The sequence below is a fragment of the Somniosus microcephalus genome, chromosome 5 (genome assembly GCF_052327205.1).
Source record: "Somniosus microcephalus isolate GS21.2 chromosome 5, FLI_Smic_1.0, whole genome shotgun sequence".
Taxonomy (NCBI): domain Eukaryota; kingdom Metazoa; phylum Chordata; class Chondrichthyes; order Squaliformes; family Somniosidae; genus Somniosus; species Somniosus microcephalus.
In genome coordinates, this window is record NC_140991.1 from 12,147,057 (window position 1) to 12,162,274 (window position 15,218).

General features: G+C 47.3%; 1 protein-coding gene across 1 annotated transcript in view; it reads right to left on the reverse strand.

Annotated features, from left to right (window-relative positions):
* LOC147116889 (uncharacterized) overlaps window positions 1-15,218 on the reverse strand; it is a 59,775-nt gene that overhangs the window by 16,619 nt on the left and 27,938 nt on the right. The window contains exon 7 of the mRNA XM_085987186.1: window positions 13,940-14,125. Coding sequence (XP_085843312.1) covers window positions 13,940-14,125 — 186 coding nt within the window. The remainder of the gene's footprint in view (window positions 1-13,939; window positions 14,126-15,218) is intronic.

Here is a 15,218-nt window from a genome sequence, read left to right on the forward strand (position 1 = left end):
TGTGCAAGCACAGAAGATGCAACACATGCCCTTTTACCTCCTCCCTTCCCACTGTCCAGGACCCAAACACCCCTTCCAGGTGAAACAGCGATTTACTTGTACTTCTTGCAATCTAGTATACTGTATTCGCTGCTCACGATGCGGTCTCCTCTACATTGGGGAGACCAAACGCAGATTGGGCGACCGCTTTGTGGAACACCTCCGTTCAGTCCGTAAGGGTGACCCCGAGCTTCCGGTCGCCTGTCACTTTAATTCTCCGCTCCACTCCCACTCTGACCTTTCGGTCCTCGGCCTATTACATTGTTCCAATGAAGCTCAACGTAAACTCGAGGAACAGCACCTCGTCTTTCCATTAGGCACTTTACAGCCTTCTGGAATCAACATCGAGTTCAACAATTTCAGACTATAACCTCAGCCCCAACCATTTTTTTCATTTTTCTTTTCTCTCTCACAAGGCAGCTGTCAATCATTCTGCCATCGCCATTTACACCTCATCTAGAGTCATCTTTTGTTTCTTAACTTATCCCATTACCATCTCCTTTTGCCTTGCACCATCATCCCTTTTATCTCTTAATCTCTCCTGCCTTCCATCATAGAAACATAGAAACATAGAAGATAGCCTAACATCTGTGGTTGGTAAAATGTTAGAGTCCATTATTAAGGAGACAGTAACGGGACATTTGGATAAACATAATTTAATAGGGCAAACTCAGCATGGTTTCATGAAGGGGAAGTCATGTTTAACAAATTTGCTTGAGTTTTTTGAGGAAGTAACATATAGGGTGGATAAAGGGGAACCAGTGGACGTAGTGTATTTAGACTTCCAAAAGGCATTTGACAAGGTGCCACACAAAAGATTATTGCTCAAGATAAAAAATCATGGGATTGGGGGTAATATTCTGGCGTGGGTGGAGGATTGGCTCTCTAACAGAAAGCAGAGAGTTGGGATAAGTGGTTCGTTCTCAGATTGGCAACCAGTAACTAGTGGTGTTCCACAGGGGTCAGTGCTGGGTCCCCAACTCTTTACAATCTATATTAACAATTTGGAGGAGGGGACCGAGTGTAACATATCAAAGTTTGCAGATGATACAAAGATGGGATGGAAAGTAGTGAGTGAGGAGGACATAAAAAACCTGCAAAGGGACATAGACAGGCTAAGTAAGTGGGCAGAGATTTGGCAGATGGAATACAATACTGGAAAGTGTGAGGTTATGCACTTTGGCAGGAAAAATCATAGAGCAAGTTATTATCTTAATGGCAAGAAACTGGAAAGTACTGTAGTACAAAGGGATCTGGGGGTCCTGGTGCACGAAACTCAAAAAGTTAGTATGCAGGTGCAGCAAGTGATTAAGAAGGCCAATGGAATGTTGGCTTTTATTGCTAGGGGGTTGGAATATAAAAACAGGGAGGTATTGCTGCAGTTGTACAAGGTATTGGTGAGGCCGCACCTGGAATACTGCATACAGTTTTGGTGTCCATACTTAAGAAAAGACATACTTGCTCTCGAGTCAGTACAAAGAAGGTTCACTCGGTTAATCCCGGGGATGAGGGGGTGGTCATATGAGGAGAGGTTGAGTAGATTGGGACTCTACTCATTGGAGTTCAGAAGAATGAGAGGCGATCTTATTGAAACATATAAGATTGTGAAGGGGCTTGATCGGGTGGATGCGGTGAGGATGTTCCCAATGATGGGTGAAACTAGAACTAGGGGGCATAATCTTAAAATAAGGGGCTGCTCATTCAAAACTGAGATGAGGAGAAACTTCTTCACTCAGAGGGTGGTAGGTTTGTGGAATTTGCTGCCCCAGAAAGCTGTGGAAGCTACATCATTAAATAAATTTAAAACAGAAATAGATAGTTTCCTAGAAGTAAAGGGAATTAAGGGTTACGGGGAGCGGGCAGGAAATTGGACATGAGTCTGGGTTCGGAATGGTCATGGCCCTGTGGGTAGTGGAGCGGGCCCAGGGGCCGTGTAGCCTTGTTCTGCTCCTACTGTGTTCTAATTCTGTTAGATTTCAGGAGATGGTTTTATTCCTGTTCCTGGCTGGGGTGGAGATCGCCTTTACAGAAGGTAAGTACTGTCGAAAATATAGGGACAGAGTGATCTCCTGGAAGAATTTCGATCGCCTAGATGGGTCGGAGAGGAATTTCCCAGATTTTTTTCTCCCAAATTGGCCATTGGGTCTTTATCTGGTTTTTCGCCTCTCCCGAGAGATCACATGGGTTCGGGTGGATGCAGAGTGATAGAAGATTTGAGGTTAGGATCAGATCAGCCATGATCTTATTGAATGGTGGAGCAGGCTCGAGGGGCCGATTGGCCTACTCCTGCTCCTATTTCTTATGTTCTTATGTTCTTATGTTCTAGGAGCAGGAGTAGGCCATTCGGCCCCTCGAGCCTGTTCCGCCATTTAATGAGATCATGGCTGATCATCCAAATTCAATACCCTGTCCCTGCCTTCTCCCCATATTCCTTGATCCCTTTAGCCTTAAGAAATATATCCAACTCCTTCTTGAATATATTTAATGAACTGGCCTCCACCACCCTCTGTGGCAGAGAATTCCACAGGTTCACCACTCTCTGGGTGAAGAAATTCCTCCTCATCTCAGTCCTAAATGGCTTACCCCTTATCCTTAGACTATGACCCCTGGTTCTGGACTCCCCGGTCATCAGGAACATCCTTCCTGCATCTAGTCTGTCCAGGCCTGACAGAATTTTATAGGTTTCGATGAGATCCCGTCTCAATCTTCTAAACTCCAACGAGTACAAGCCCAATCGACCCAATCTCTCATCATACGTCATTCCTGCCATCCCAGGTATCAGCCTGGTGAATCTTCGCTGCGCTCCTTCCATGGCAAAAACATCCTTCCTCAGATAAGGTGACCAAAATTGCACACAATACTCAAGGTGCGGTCTCACCAAGCCCCTGTGCAACTGCAGCAAGACATCCTTGTTCCTGTACTCGAACCCTCTTGCTACGAAGGCCAACATACCATTTGCCTTCTTAACCGCCTGCTGCACCCGAATGCTTACCTTCAACGACTGGTGCACAAGAACACCCAGGTCTCGTTGCACTTCCCCTTCTCCCAATCTATTGCCATTCAAATTGTAGTGTATGTGTTTTAAGTCAGAACTACTTTTTACAGCTCCTGTATACTGTAGTACCGGCAGTAACCACACCGGTATATAAGCTGTGCGCATGCCTCTGTACTCCAGTCTAGAGATTGCCCTCCTCCAGTAAAGACCTGTTATTTGTTATGTACAGCATCCGTGTAATTATTTATCCACTAAACCACGGATCTAACAGTGGCGACGAGTGTTGATGCGAATCTACCTGCAACATTAAACAAACAAAAAAAACAAAAAAATAGTCGAGTCCAGGAACACGGGCGGCGACCGCGAGCAACCGCCCCGCAGTCAGGCAGAGATCTAACTTCACTGGGGAGGCTGTGAAGAGCCGGGCTTGGTTCCCCAGCCACAAGGAGCAGTAAGAGACCGACGACAGGTCCAGAGTAGACCCTTCCCGAGCAGCGGCGGCTGGAGCCGACCGACGGCAGAGAGAGAGAGCCGGGCAGCGTCGACGGGGTAAGAAAAAGGGTGAAGAGAGCAGGGCGCAGCCGGGGGTTGATCACTGAGCGGCGTCGAGGAAAAATACTGCAAAACCGGAGAGAGAGAGGGTAAGAAACAGCCGGGTTCTAGACTGAGCGGCGTCGACAAATAGCAAGAGAAGAACGCGCAGAGCACAGCCAGGGATCACGGGCTGATCAGGGTCCGCGGGGCAAAGCAAGGGGAGACGCCATTGAGCCGCGGAGAAGCAGGGAGAGCGCGGGAGGCGCCATTGAGCCGCGGAGAAGAAGGAAGAGCGCGGGAGACGCCATTTTGCGAAGCCGCAGCAGAGAAGACGGGCGAGCGCGGGAAGGAAGGAAAGCGCGGGAGACGCCATTTTGTGCCAGCGGAGAAGAAGGGGAAGCGCGGGAGGCGCCATTGGTGATAGTTAACGCACAACCAAGGATGCCAAAGAGTGGCAGTATCTCTACATTCGACAATGAAGTCGAAGATTGGGCGACATATGTGGAACGTATTGAGGTGTACTGTAGGGCGAATGAAGTGCCAGATGCTAATAAAGCACTGGTTCTGTTAAATTCCATGGGTGCAAAAACTTATGGGTTACTGCGAAATCTAATAACCCCAAAGAAGCCGGTAAACAAGAATTTTGAAAGCATAGTAGAAATCCTACAGGACCACTTAAACCCCACACCACTGCTGATAGCAGAACGATTTAAGTTCCACAAAAAGAACCAACACAAAGACGAAAGCAATGCTGAGTACCTAACGGAACTGCGCAAGCTAGCGAAATACTGCCAGTTTGGAGCGGGACTAGCAGACACATTAAGGGACTAGGAACACTAAAAGGAATAACAGCAACAATTAAAATAGAGGATAATGCAAGCCCAAAGTTTCTGATGGCCAGACCAGTGCCTTATGCGATCAGACCAGCGGTTAAAGCAGAGCTGGAAGGGTTGGAATGTTCAGGAGTACTGTCCAAAGTGGACTGGAGCGAGTGGGCTACACCCATCGTTCCTGTAATGAAGAGGTCGTTGAGTAATACACCTGGGGAACCAAAGAAGGTCCGCATCTGTGGGGATTTTAAGGTGACAGTGAACCCAGTCCTTCACACGGTGCAATATCCGCTTCCACGAATTGAGGATATTTTCGCCTCGCTATCTGGTGGTAAACGCTTCACAAAAATTGATCTAGCCCAGGTGTACTTGCAAATGGAGGTAGAAGAAGCTTCGAAACATTACCTTACGATCAACACCCATAAAGGTCTCTATCAATACAACTGGCTGGTGTTTGGAGTAGCCTCGGCTCCGGCTATCTGGCAAAGGGCGATGGATCAGGTCCTGCAAGGGATTCCAGGGACCCAGTGCTATTTGGACGACATCTTGGTCACGGGCGAAAATGATGGTGATCACCTCGCTAACTTGGAGAAGGTGCTCGCCAGATTAAAGGAATATGGGCTACGAGCTAATCGCCACAAGTGCGAGTTTTTCCAGAAAAAGATCTCGTATTGCGGCCACGTCATCGATGAAGAGGGGTTACATAAGTCCCCTGACAAGATAGAGGCAGTAGTCAAGGCTCCAGCACAGGAAAATGTGTCACAACTGAGGTCGTTCCTCGGGCTGGTAAACTATTACCACAAGTTCTTACCAAATTTGTCTACGGTATTACACCCGCTGAACACCCTACTGCAAACAGGGGTACCATGGAAGTGGGATGACGAACGTAGATGAGCTTTCCAGAAGTGTAAAGAATTGATCACATCAAAAGAGGTGTTGGCCCATTTCAACCCAGCACTACCAATTCGTTTGGCATGTGATGCATCACCCTACGGCATTAGAGCGGTGCTGTCGCACAAATTCCCGGACAGTTTGGAGAGGCCAGTAGCCTTTGCGTCTCAGTCACTAACCTCAGCCGAGCGCAACTACGCCCAGATTGACAGGGAGGCCCTCAGCCTAGTATGGGGAGTAAAAAAATTCAACCACTATCTGCATGGACAGAAGTCCACCTTGCTGACTGACCACCAACCACTTGTCTCCATCTTTAATCCTAAGAAGGGCGTGCCAGTAATGACTGCACAGCAGTTACAAAGATGGTCCCTGTTTCTAGGGGCGAATCAATATGAAATAGAATATAAAGGCACGAGGCAGCATGGGAACGCTGATGGGCTATCGCGCCTGCCACTGCCTACTGTGGAGGAAGCACCAGCAGTGGACCCTATCGAGATATTTTATTCGTCGATAATCGAACGATTGCCAGTAACAAACGCGGATATAGAGAAGGAGACCCGCAATGATCCGACGCTGTCACGGGTATATGAATTGACGGTGAGGGGATGGCCAACACATGGCGACTCACTGTTGCCAGCATTCTCCTCCAGAAGAGAACAGCTGTCAGTATGCCAGGGGACAGCGATGTGTGGATCTAGAGTGGTGATTCCACCCAAGTTAAGGGAGAGAGTGCTAAATGAGCTACATGAAGGTCATCTGGGGGGAGTGAAAATGAAAAGCCTAGCTAGGGCTTATGTGTGGTGGCCGGGAATCGATCAACAAATCGAAGACCTAACTAAGAGCTGCTTAGGATGCCAGAAGGTCCAAAATGCACCACCACATGCCCCACTACACCCATGGGAGTGGCCCTCCTCTCCATGGCAATGGGTGCACATTGATTTCGCTGGCCCATTCATGGACTCAATGTCCTTAGTAGCAGTGGATGCCCATTCAAAGTGGCCTGAGGTGATAAAGATGTCTTCAACCACTACAGAGAAAACGATTGCAGTCCTACGGACCATATTTGCCAGAAACGGGTTGCCAGAGCAGATCTGCTCTGATAATGGACCACAGTTTGTGTCCGATGAGTTCCAAAAATTCATGAAAAGGAATGGGGTAAGGCATTACACATCCACCCCGTATCATCCAGCCACCAATGGATTGGCTGAGAGGTTCGTACAAACCTTTAACAAGGCGATAAAGGCCATGTGCGACGAGGAAATTCCACTACAGCATAAGATGGACAATTTCTTATTAGCCTACCGAAACGCGACACATGCAGTTACCAACCAGACCCCGGCCATGATGTTCTTTAACCGAAGGTTGAGATCTCGTCTGGACTTGCTCAGACCAAATGTGCAAAGAAATGTTGAGGACAAACAATTCCAGCACATCAACGAGAAGCCGACAAGGAGCTTCAATGTAGGGCAACCAGTCTTGGCCCGTGACTATCGAACAGAGAAGTGGCAACCCAGAACAATATGTACAAGGCAGGGGCCATTAATGTACACAGTGGATGTCTGGGAGAACATTGTGAGACGCCACGTCGATCAGATCTTAGCATCACAGGAATGCGTCAACCCCATGTCTCGAGTACCTGGGGATGAACCCGACATACTGATAGTATCTACTTCAGACCCAGTAGCAGTGGAACCCGATGAACTACCCGATGAAAGGGGGTCAGAATCGCCTCTGCACCAAGAACAAGAACCTCCGGAAAGGCGCTATCCCGAAAGGGTCAGGAAGCCGCCCCAAAGACTGAATCTATAAATGGACTTTTGTTATTGAATGTACATGTAAAAATGTAATTGTTATTTGAATATTAAGGGGGTATTATTAATCTAAAAAGGGAGGAATTGTAGTGTATGTGCTTTAAGTCAGAACTACTTTTTACAGCTCCTGTATACTGTAGTACCGGCAGTAACCACACCGGTATATAAGCTGTGCGCATGCCTCTGTACTCCAGTCTAGAGATTGCCCTCCTCCAGTAAAGACCTGTTATTTGTTATGTACAGCATCTGTGTAATTATTTATCCACTAAACCACGGATCTAACACAAATAATAATCTACCTTCCTGCTTTTGCCACCAAAGTGGATAACCTCACATTTACCCACATTATAGTGCATTTGCCATGTTTCTGCCCAATCACCCAACCTGTCCAAATCGTACTGGAGTTTCACGACATCCTCCTCACAGCATACCCTCCCGCCCAGCTTTGTGTCATCTGCAAATTTGGAGATACTACATCCAATTCCCTCGTCCAGATCATTAATATATATTGTGAACAGCTGGGGTCCTAGGACCGATCCTTGCGGTACCCCACTAGTCACTGCCTGCCACTCGGAAAACGACCCGTTTATTCCAACTCTTTGCTTTCTATCTGCCAACCAGTTCTCTATCCAAGTCAATACCTTGCCCCCAATCCCATGTGCCTTAATTTTGCAAGCTAATCTCTTATGCGGGACCTTATTGAAAACCTTCTGAAAGTCCAAATACACCACATCCACTGGTTCTCCCTTATCTATTTTACCAGTTACATCCTCAAAAAATTCCAGTAGATTAGTCAAGCACGATTTACCCTTTGTAAATCCATGTTGACTTTGTCCGATCCCGTCACTGTTTTCCAAGTGCTCTGCTATTACATCTTTTATAATGGACTCTAGCATTTTCCCCACTACCGATGTCAGGCTTACCAGTCTATAATTCCCCGCTTTTTCTCTGCCACCTTTTTTGAATAGTGGGGTAACATTAGCTACCCTCCAATCCATGGGTACTTTTCCAGAGACTATAGAATTTTGGAAGATGACCAGCAATGCATCTACTATCTCCAGGGCCACTTCCTTAAGTACCCTAGGATGTAGATTATCAGGCCCTGGGGATTTATCGGCTTTCAGTCCCGTCAACTTCCCCAACACCATTTCCCTACAAATACTGATTTCTTTCAGTTCCTCCCTCTCATTAGTCCCTATATTTCCCGACATCTCTGGGAGGTTATTTGTGTCCTCCTTTGTGAAGACAGAACCAAAGTATATATTTAGTTGGTCTGCCATTTCCTTGTTTCCCATTATAAATTCCCCTGATTCTGACTGTAAGGGACCTACGCTTGACTTCACCAATCTTTTTCTCTTCACATATCTATAAAAGATTTTACAGTCAGTTTTTATGTTCCCTGCAAGCTTACTTTCATAATCTATTTTCCCCCTCTTAATTAATCCCTTTGTCCTCCTTTGTTGAATCCTAAACTGCTCCCAATCCTCAGGATTATTGCTTCTTCTGGCCAATTTATATGTCCTTTCCTTGAATCTTATGTTATCCCTAATTTCCCTTGTTAGCCACGGTTGAGTCACCTTTTTTGATTTATTTTTATGCCAAACTGGGATAAACAAATTCTGCAGTTCATCCATGCGATCTTTCAATGTTTGCCATTGCCTATCCACCATCAACCCTTTGAGTGACATTACCCAATCAATCCTACCCAACTCGCATCTCATACCCTCATAGTTCCCTTTACTGTATTTAAATTCAGTACCCTAGTCTCTGAGTCAACTACTTCACTCTCCATCTTAATGAAGAATTCTATCATATTATGATCGCTCCGACCCAAGGGGCCTCGCACAACAAGATTGCTAATTAATCCTTTCTCATTGCATAATACCCAGTTTAAGATGGCCTGATCCCTAGTTGGTTCCTCGACATATTGGTCCAGGAAACCATCCCGTATACACTCCAGGAATTCTTCCTCCACAGTATTGTTACAGACTTTCCCTTTTGTTCTTTCCTCCCCTCCCCCCTTTCCCTGCCCCTGCACTTGCTTAAAAACCTGTTCCATCTCCAACTTTTTCCAGTTCTGACGAAGGGTCATCGACCTGAAACGTTAGCTCTGTTTCTCTCTACACAGATGCTGCCTGACCCGCTGAGTATTTCCAGCATTTTCTGTTTTTATTTCAGATTTCCAGCATCCGCAGTATTTTGCTTTTGTACAGGAAGTGGCCCTAGAAATAGTAGATGCATTGCTGATCATCTTCCAAAAATCTATAGACTCTGGAATAGTACCCGTGGATTAGAGGATAGCTAATGTTACCCCACTGTTCAAAAAAGATGGTAGAGAGAAAATGGGGAAATTTAGGCCGGTAAGCCTGACATCGGTAGTGGGGAAAATGCTAGAGTCCATTATAAAAGATGTAATAGCAGGGCACTTGGAAAACAGTGACAGGATTGGACAAAGTCAACATGGATTTACAAAAGGTAAATCATGCTTGACTAATCTACTGGAACTTTTTCAGGATGTAACTGGTAGAATAGATAAGGGAAAACCAGTGGATGTGGTGTATTTGGACTTTCAGAAGGCTTTCAATAAGGTCCCGCATAAGAGATTGGCGTGCAAAGTTAAAGCACATGGGATTGGGGGTAAGGTGCTGATTTGGATAGAGAACTGGTTGGCAGACAGGAAGCAAAGAGTTGGAATAAACGGGTCTTTTTCCAAGTGGCAGGCAGTGACTAGTGGGGTACCGCAGGGATCGGTGCTAGGACCCCAGCTATTCACAATATATATTAATGATCTAGACGAGGGAACTAGATGTAATATCTCCAAGTTTGCAGATGACACAAAGCTGGGTGGGCGTGTGTGCTGTGAGGAGGATGCAGAGAAACTCCAGTATGATTTGGACAGGTTGGGTGATTGGACAGATGCATGGCAGATGCAGTATAATGTGGATAAATACGAGGTTATCCACTTTGGTGGCAAAATCAGGAAGGCAGATTATTATCTGAACGGCAATAGATTGGGAAAAGGGGAAGTGCAACGAGACCTGGGTGTCCTTGTGCACTAGTCACTGAAGATAAGCATGCAGGTGCAGCAGACGGTTAAGAAGGCAAATGGTATGTTGGCCTTCATAGCGAGAGGATTCGAGTACAGGAGCAAGGATGTCTTGCTGCAGTTGTACAGGGCCTTGGTGAGACCACACCTTGAGTATTGTGTGCAGTTTTGGTCACCTTATCTGAGGAAGGATGTTCTTGCCATGGAGGGAGTGCAGCGAAGATTCACCAGACTGATACCTGGGATGGCAGGAATGACGTATGAAGAGAGATTGGGTCAATTAAGCTTATATTCGCTAGAGTTTAGAAGAATGAGAGGGGATCTCATTGAAACTTATAAAATTCTAACAGGACTAGACAGACTAGATGCAGAAAGGATGTTCCCAAATGCGGGGGAGTCCAGAACCAGAGGTCACAGTCTAAGGATAAGGGGTAAGCCATTTAGGACAGAGATGAGGAGGAATTTCTTCACCCAGAGAGTGGTGAACCTGTGGAATTCTCTACCACAGAAGGCAGTGGAGGCCAATTCATTAAATATATGCAAGAAGGAGTTAGATATATTTCTTAAGGCTAAAGAGATCAAGGGATATGGGGAGAAAGCAGGGACAGGGTACTGAATTTGGATGATCAGCCATGATCTCATTAAATGGCGGAAGAGGCTCGAGGGGCCGAATGGCCTACTCCTGCTCCTATCTTCTATGTTTCTATGTTTCTATGTATAGGTAGATAAGGTGGTTCAAAAGGCATACGGGGTACTTTCCTTTATTAAATGAATCATACAATACAAGAGCAGGGAGGTTATGCTTGAACTGTATAAAACACTAGTTAGGCCACAGCTTCAATACTGCGTGCAGTTCTGGTCACCACATTACAGGAAGGATGTGATTGCACTAGAGAGGGTACAGAGGAGATTTACGAGGAAGTTGCCAGGACTGGGAAATTTTAGCTGTGATGAAAGACTGGGTAGGCTGGGGTTGTTTTCTTTGAAATAGAGGAGGCTGAAAGGAAACTTAATTGAGGTGTATAAAATTATGAGGGACCTAGATAGAGTGGACAGGAAGGACCTATTTTCCTTAGCAGAGGGGTCAATAACCAGGGGCATAGATTTAAAGTAATTGGTAGAAGGATTAGAGGGGAGTTGAGGAGAACTTTTTTTCACCCAGAAGGTGGTGGGGGTCTGGAACTCACTGCTTGAAAGGGTGGTCGAGGCAGAAACCCTCATCACATTTAAAAAGTACTTGGATATGCACTTGAAGTGCCGTAACCTACAGGGCTACGGATCAAGAGCTGGAAAGTGGGATTGGGTTGGATCGCTCTTTGTCAGCCGGCGCGGACACGAATGGTCTCCTTCTGTGCTGAAACTTTCTGTAAATTTCTATGGTTCATCTCACCCTATCAACATACCCTTCTAATCCTTTCTCCCTCATGTGTTTATCTAGCTTCCCCATAAATGCATCGATGCTATTCGACTCAACTACTCCCTGTGGTAGTGAGTTCCACATTCTCACCGCGCTCTGGGTAAAGAAGTCTCTGCTGAATTCCTAACTCAGCACAGACCAGGTACCATGTCTGACCAGTCTGTGCTGCACTGGGCAGCACCAGCCTGCTGGGGGAGCCTCTTGGAAATTTATAATCCCACCTGAAGTAAAGGAAACTACTTGCATTTAGGCTGACTCTCCAGTGCTGCACTGTTGGGGGGGCAGTACTGAGGGAGCGCTGCACTGTCGGAGGGACAGTACTGAGGGAGTGCTGCACTGTCGGAGGGGCAGTACTGAGGGAGCGCTGCACTGTCGGAGGGGCTGTACTGAGGGAACGCTGCACTGTCAGAGGGTCAGTACTGAGGGAGTCCCGCACTGTCGGAGGGGCAGTAGTGAGGGAGTGCTGCACTGTCGGAGGGGCAGTACTGAGGGAGTGCTGCACTGTCGGAAGGGCAGTACTGAGGGAGCGCTGCACTGTCGGAGTGTCAGTACTGAGGGAGCGCTGCACTGTTGGAGGGTCAGTACTGAGGAAACGCTGCACTGTCAGATAGGCAGTACTGAGGGAGTGCTGCACTGTCGGTGGGGCAGTACTGAGAGAGCGCTGCACTGTCGGAGGGGCAGCACTGAGGGAGTGTTGCACTGTCAGAGGGGCAGTACTGAGGGAGCACTGCACTGTCGGACAGGCAGTACTGAGGAAGCGCTGCACTGTCGGAGGGTCAGTACTGAGGGAGCGCTGCACTGTCGGAGGGGCAGTACTGAGGGAGCGCTGCACTGTCGGCGGGTCAGTACTGAGGGAACGCTGTACTGTCGGGGGGCAGTACTGAGGGAGTGCTGCACTGTCGGAAGGGCAGTATTGAGGGAGCGCTGCACTGTCGGAGGGTCAGTACTGAGGGAGCGCTGCACTGTCGGAGGGTCAGTATTGAGGGAGTGCTGCACTGTTGGAGGGTCAGTACTGAGGGAACGCTGCAATTTCAGACAGGCAGTACTGAGGGTGCACTGCACTGTCGGAGGGTCAGTACTGAGGGAGCGCTGCACTGTCAGAGGGTCAGTACTGAGGGAGTGCTGCACTGTCGGAGAGGCAGTACTGAGGGAGCACAGCACTGTCGGAGGGTCAGTACTGAGGGAGCGCTGCACTGTTGGAAGGGCAGTACTGCTGCACTGTCGGGGGGCAGTACTGAGGGAGCGCTGCACTGTTGGAGGGGCAGTACTGAGGGAGCGCTGCACTGTCGGAGGGGCAGTACTGAGGGAGTGCTGCACTGTTGGAGGGGCAGTACTGAGGGAGCGCTGCACTGTCGGACGGGCAGTACTGAGGGTGCGCTGCACTGTCGGAGGGTCAGTACTGAGGGAGCGCTGCACTGTCAGAGGGTCAGTACTGAGGGAGTGCTGCACTGTTGGAGAGGCAGTACTGAGGGAGCACTGTACTGTCGGAGGGTCAGTACTGAGGAAGCGCTGCACTGTCGGAAGGGCAGTACTGAGGAAGTGCTGCACTGTTGGAGGGGCCGTACTGAGGGAGCGCTGTACTGTCGGAGGAGCTGTGCTGCGGGTGCGCTGCACTGTCGGAGGGGCAGTACTGAGGGAGCACTGCACTGTCGGAGGGGCAGTACTGAGGAAGTGCTGCACTGTCGGAGTTGCCGTTTTTCAGATGAGACATTAAACCGAGGCCCAGTCTGTCCCCTCAGGTGGATGTAAAAGATCCCATGGCACTATTTTGAAGAAGAGCAGGGGAGTTCTCCCCGGTGTCCTGGCCAATATTTATCCCTCAATCAACATCACTAAAACAGATTGGTCATTATCACATTGCTGTTTGTGGGAGCTTGCTGTGCGCAAATTGGCTGCCGCGCTTCCTACATTACAACAGTGACTACACTTCAAAAAAGTACTTCATTAGTTGTCGAGTTCTTGGGATATCATGAGGTCATGAAAGGAGCTATATAAAAGCTAGATTTTTTAATTTATTGTTTATTCTAATTCGTGGCATTCACGACCTCAGGACATTCCAATCATGTACATCAGTTGTGAAATATGATTAAAAAAATTTCTGGGTGTAATTCCCCACATGAGTTCAATTGTTAACAATTAAAGTGGGTGAAAACCTTAGAATATAGAATGATACAGCACAGAAAGAGGCCATTCAGCCCATCGTGTCGGTGCCGGCTCTTTGAAAGAGCTCTCCAGTCAGTCCCACTCCCCGCTCTTTCCCTAAAGCCCTGCAAAATGTTTTCTTTTTAATTGTCTAATACAATTTCCTTTCGTCTGAATAACAACATTAATTTATCAATTCAGTATTTATCCCCATTAATCAGTATTTCTGTTTACCTTCTTTTGGAACATTTTCTGGCCAGTCACATGCTCTTACTTTCGGATTGAAAACCAATTGATGAGGACACGACAAATGGAAGGTTTGTTGAAATGCACACTGGTAGAAGCTAGTCCTGTTAAGTGGGTCTCGAAAAATTCCATCATCCTTCCCGAGGCAGAAGTTTGGATCCACGTGGATGGGTCCTACAAACGAATCACAGTATCAGCTAAACACACACAGAAAACATCCTGAACAAACTTGGTGAGAGTTGGGTGAATCTGCTAAACACATGTCTTGCGAAACAGAGTGAAGACGGGAATTTGCTGAGAGTGGGAATTCGATGCAGGAAGTGCTAAGTAAGTTAAACCCAGGGGGAATAGTAAATAAGTAAACATATAAATAATCAGAATAATTAACTGGATATAAGGGGATAAAATTAAAATTAACTAAGTGGAGGATAACAACATTAAAGGAATCTGAATTGCATTAAATAAAAATCTGCTGTACATAAATAATAAATAAAAGTAAGGGGTTACTAAACTAAAAACATATATAATGTAAGTAGATAGAATTTTAAGCAAAATGATAGGACAGTTGAGACCCATTCCAGTGTGGCCTAACCAGTCTTTTATAAAGGTTGAGCGTAGCTTCCTTGCTTTTGTACTCTATTCCTCTATTTATAAGGCCAAAGATCCCCCTGCCTTTTTAACAGCCTTCTCAACTTGTCCTGCCACCTTCAAAGACTTGTGCACATAAACCCCAGGTCTCTCTGTTCCTGTACCCTCTTTAAAATGGTACCATTTTAGTTTATATTGCTGTTTATACTTCTGGCTGTTTCCATTCAGAATGTTCTGCACCCTCTCAGTGATCTCCCTGGCACATGGGAGGCAACACACCATGCAGGGCTCACGTCGGCGTTTGCAGAAACGCCTGACCATCCCCCTGACTATCGGATCCCCCTATGACCCCCCCTGTGCAGTCATTTGCCCCACGGTGCCGTGGACCTGCTCTAGACTGCACTGTTCAGAGGGGTCGTCACCCTTGCCGGTATTCAGGACTGAAAACATTGGAACTCCAGGACGCTTCATGTGTCCCGGATAACCACATGTGCAGGAAGTGCCTCCCGTTGCTGGAACCCAAGCTCAGGGTTTCTGAGCTTGAGGAGCGGCTGGAGTCAGGCCGGGGCAGGCGGGAGGCTGAGAGTTTCCAGGCGTGCACATTCCAGGAGGTGCTCACCCCGCAGCTATAAAATTCTAACAGGACTGGACAGACTAGATGCAGGAAGGATGTTCCCGA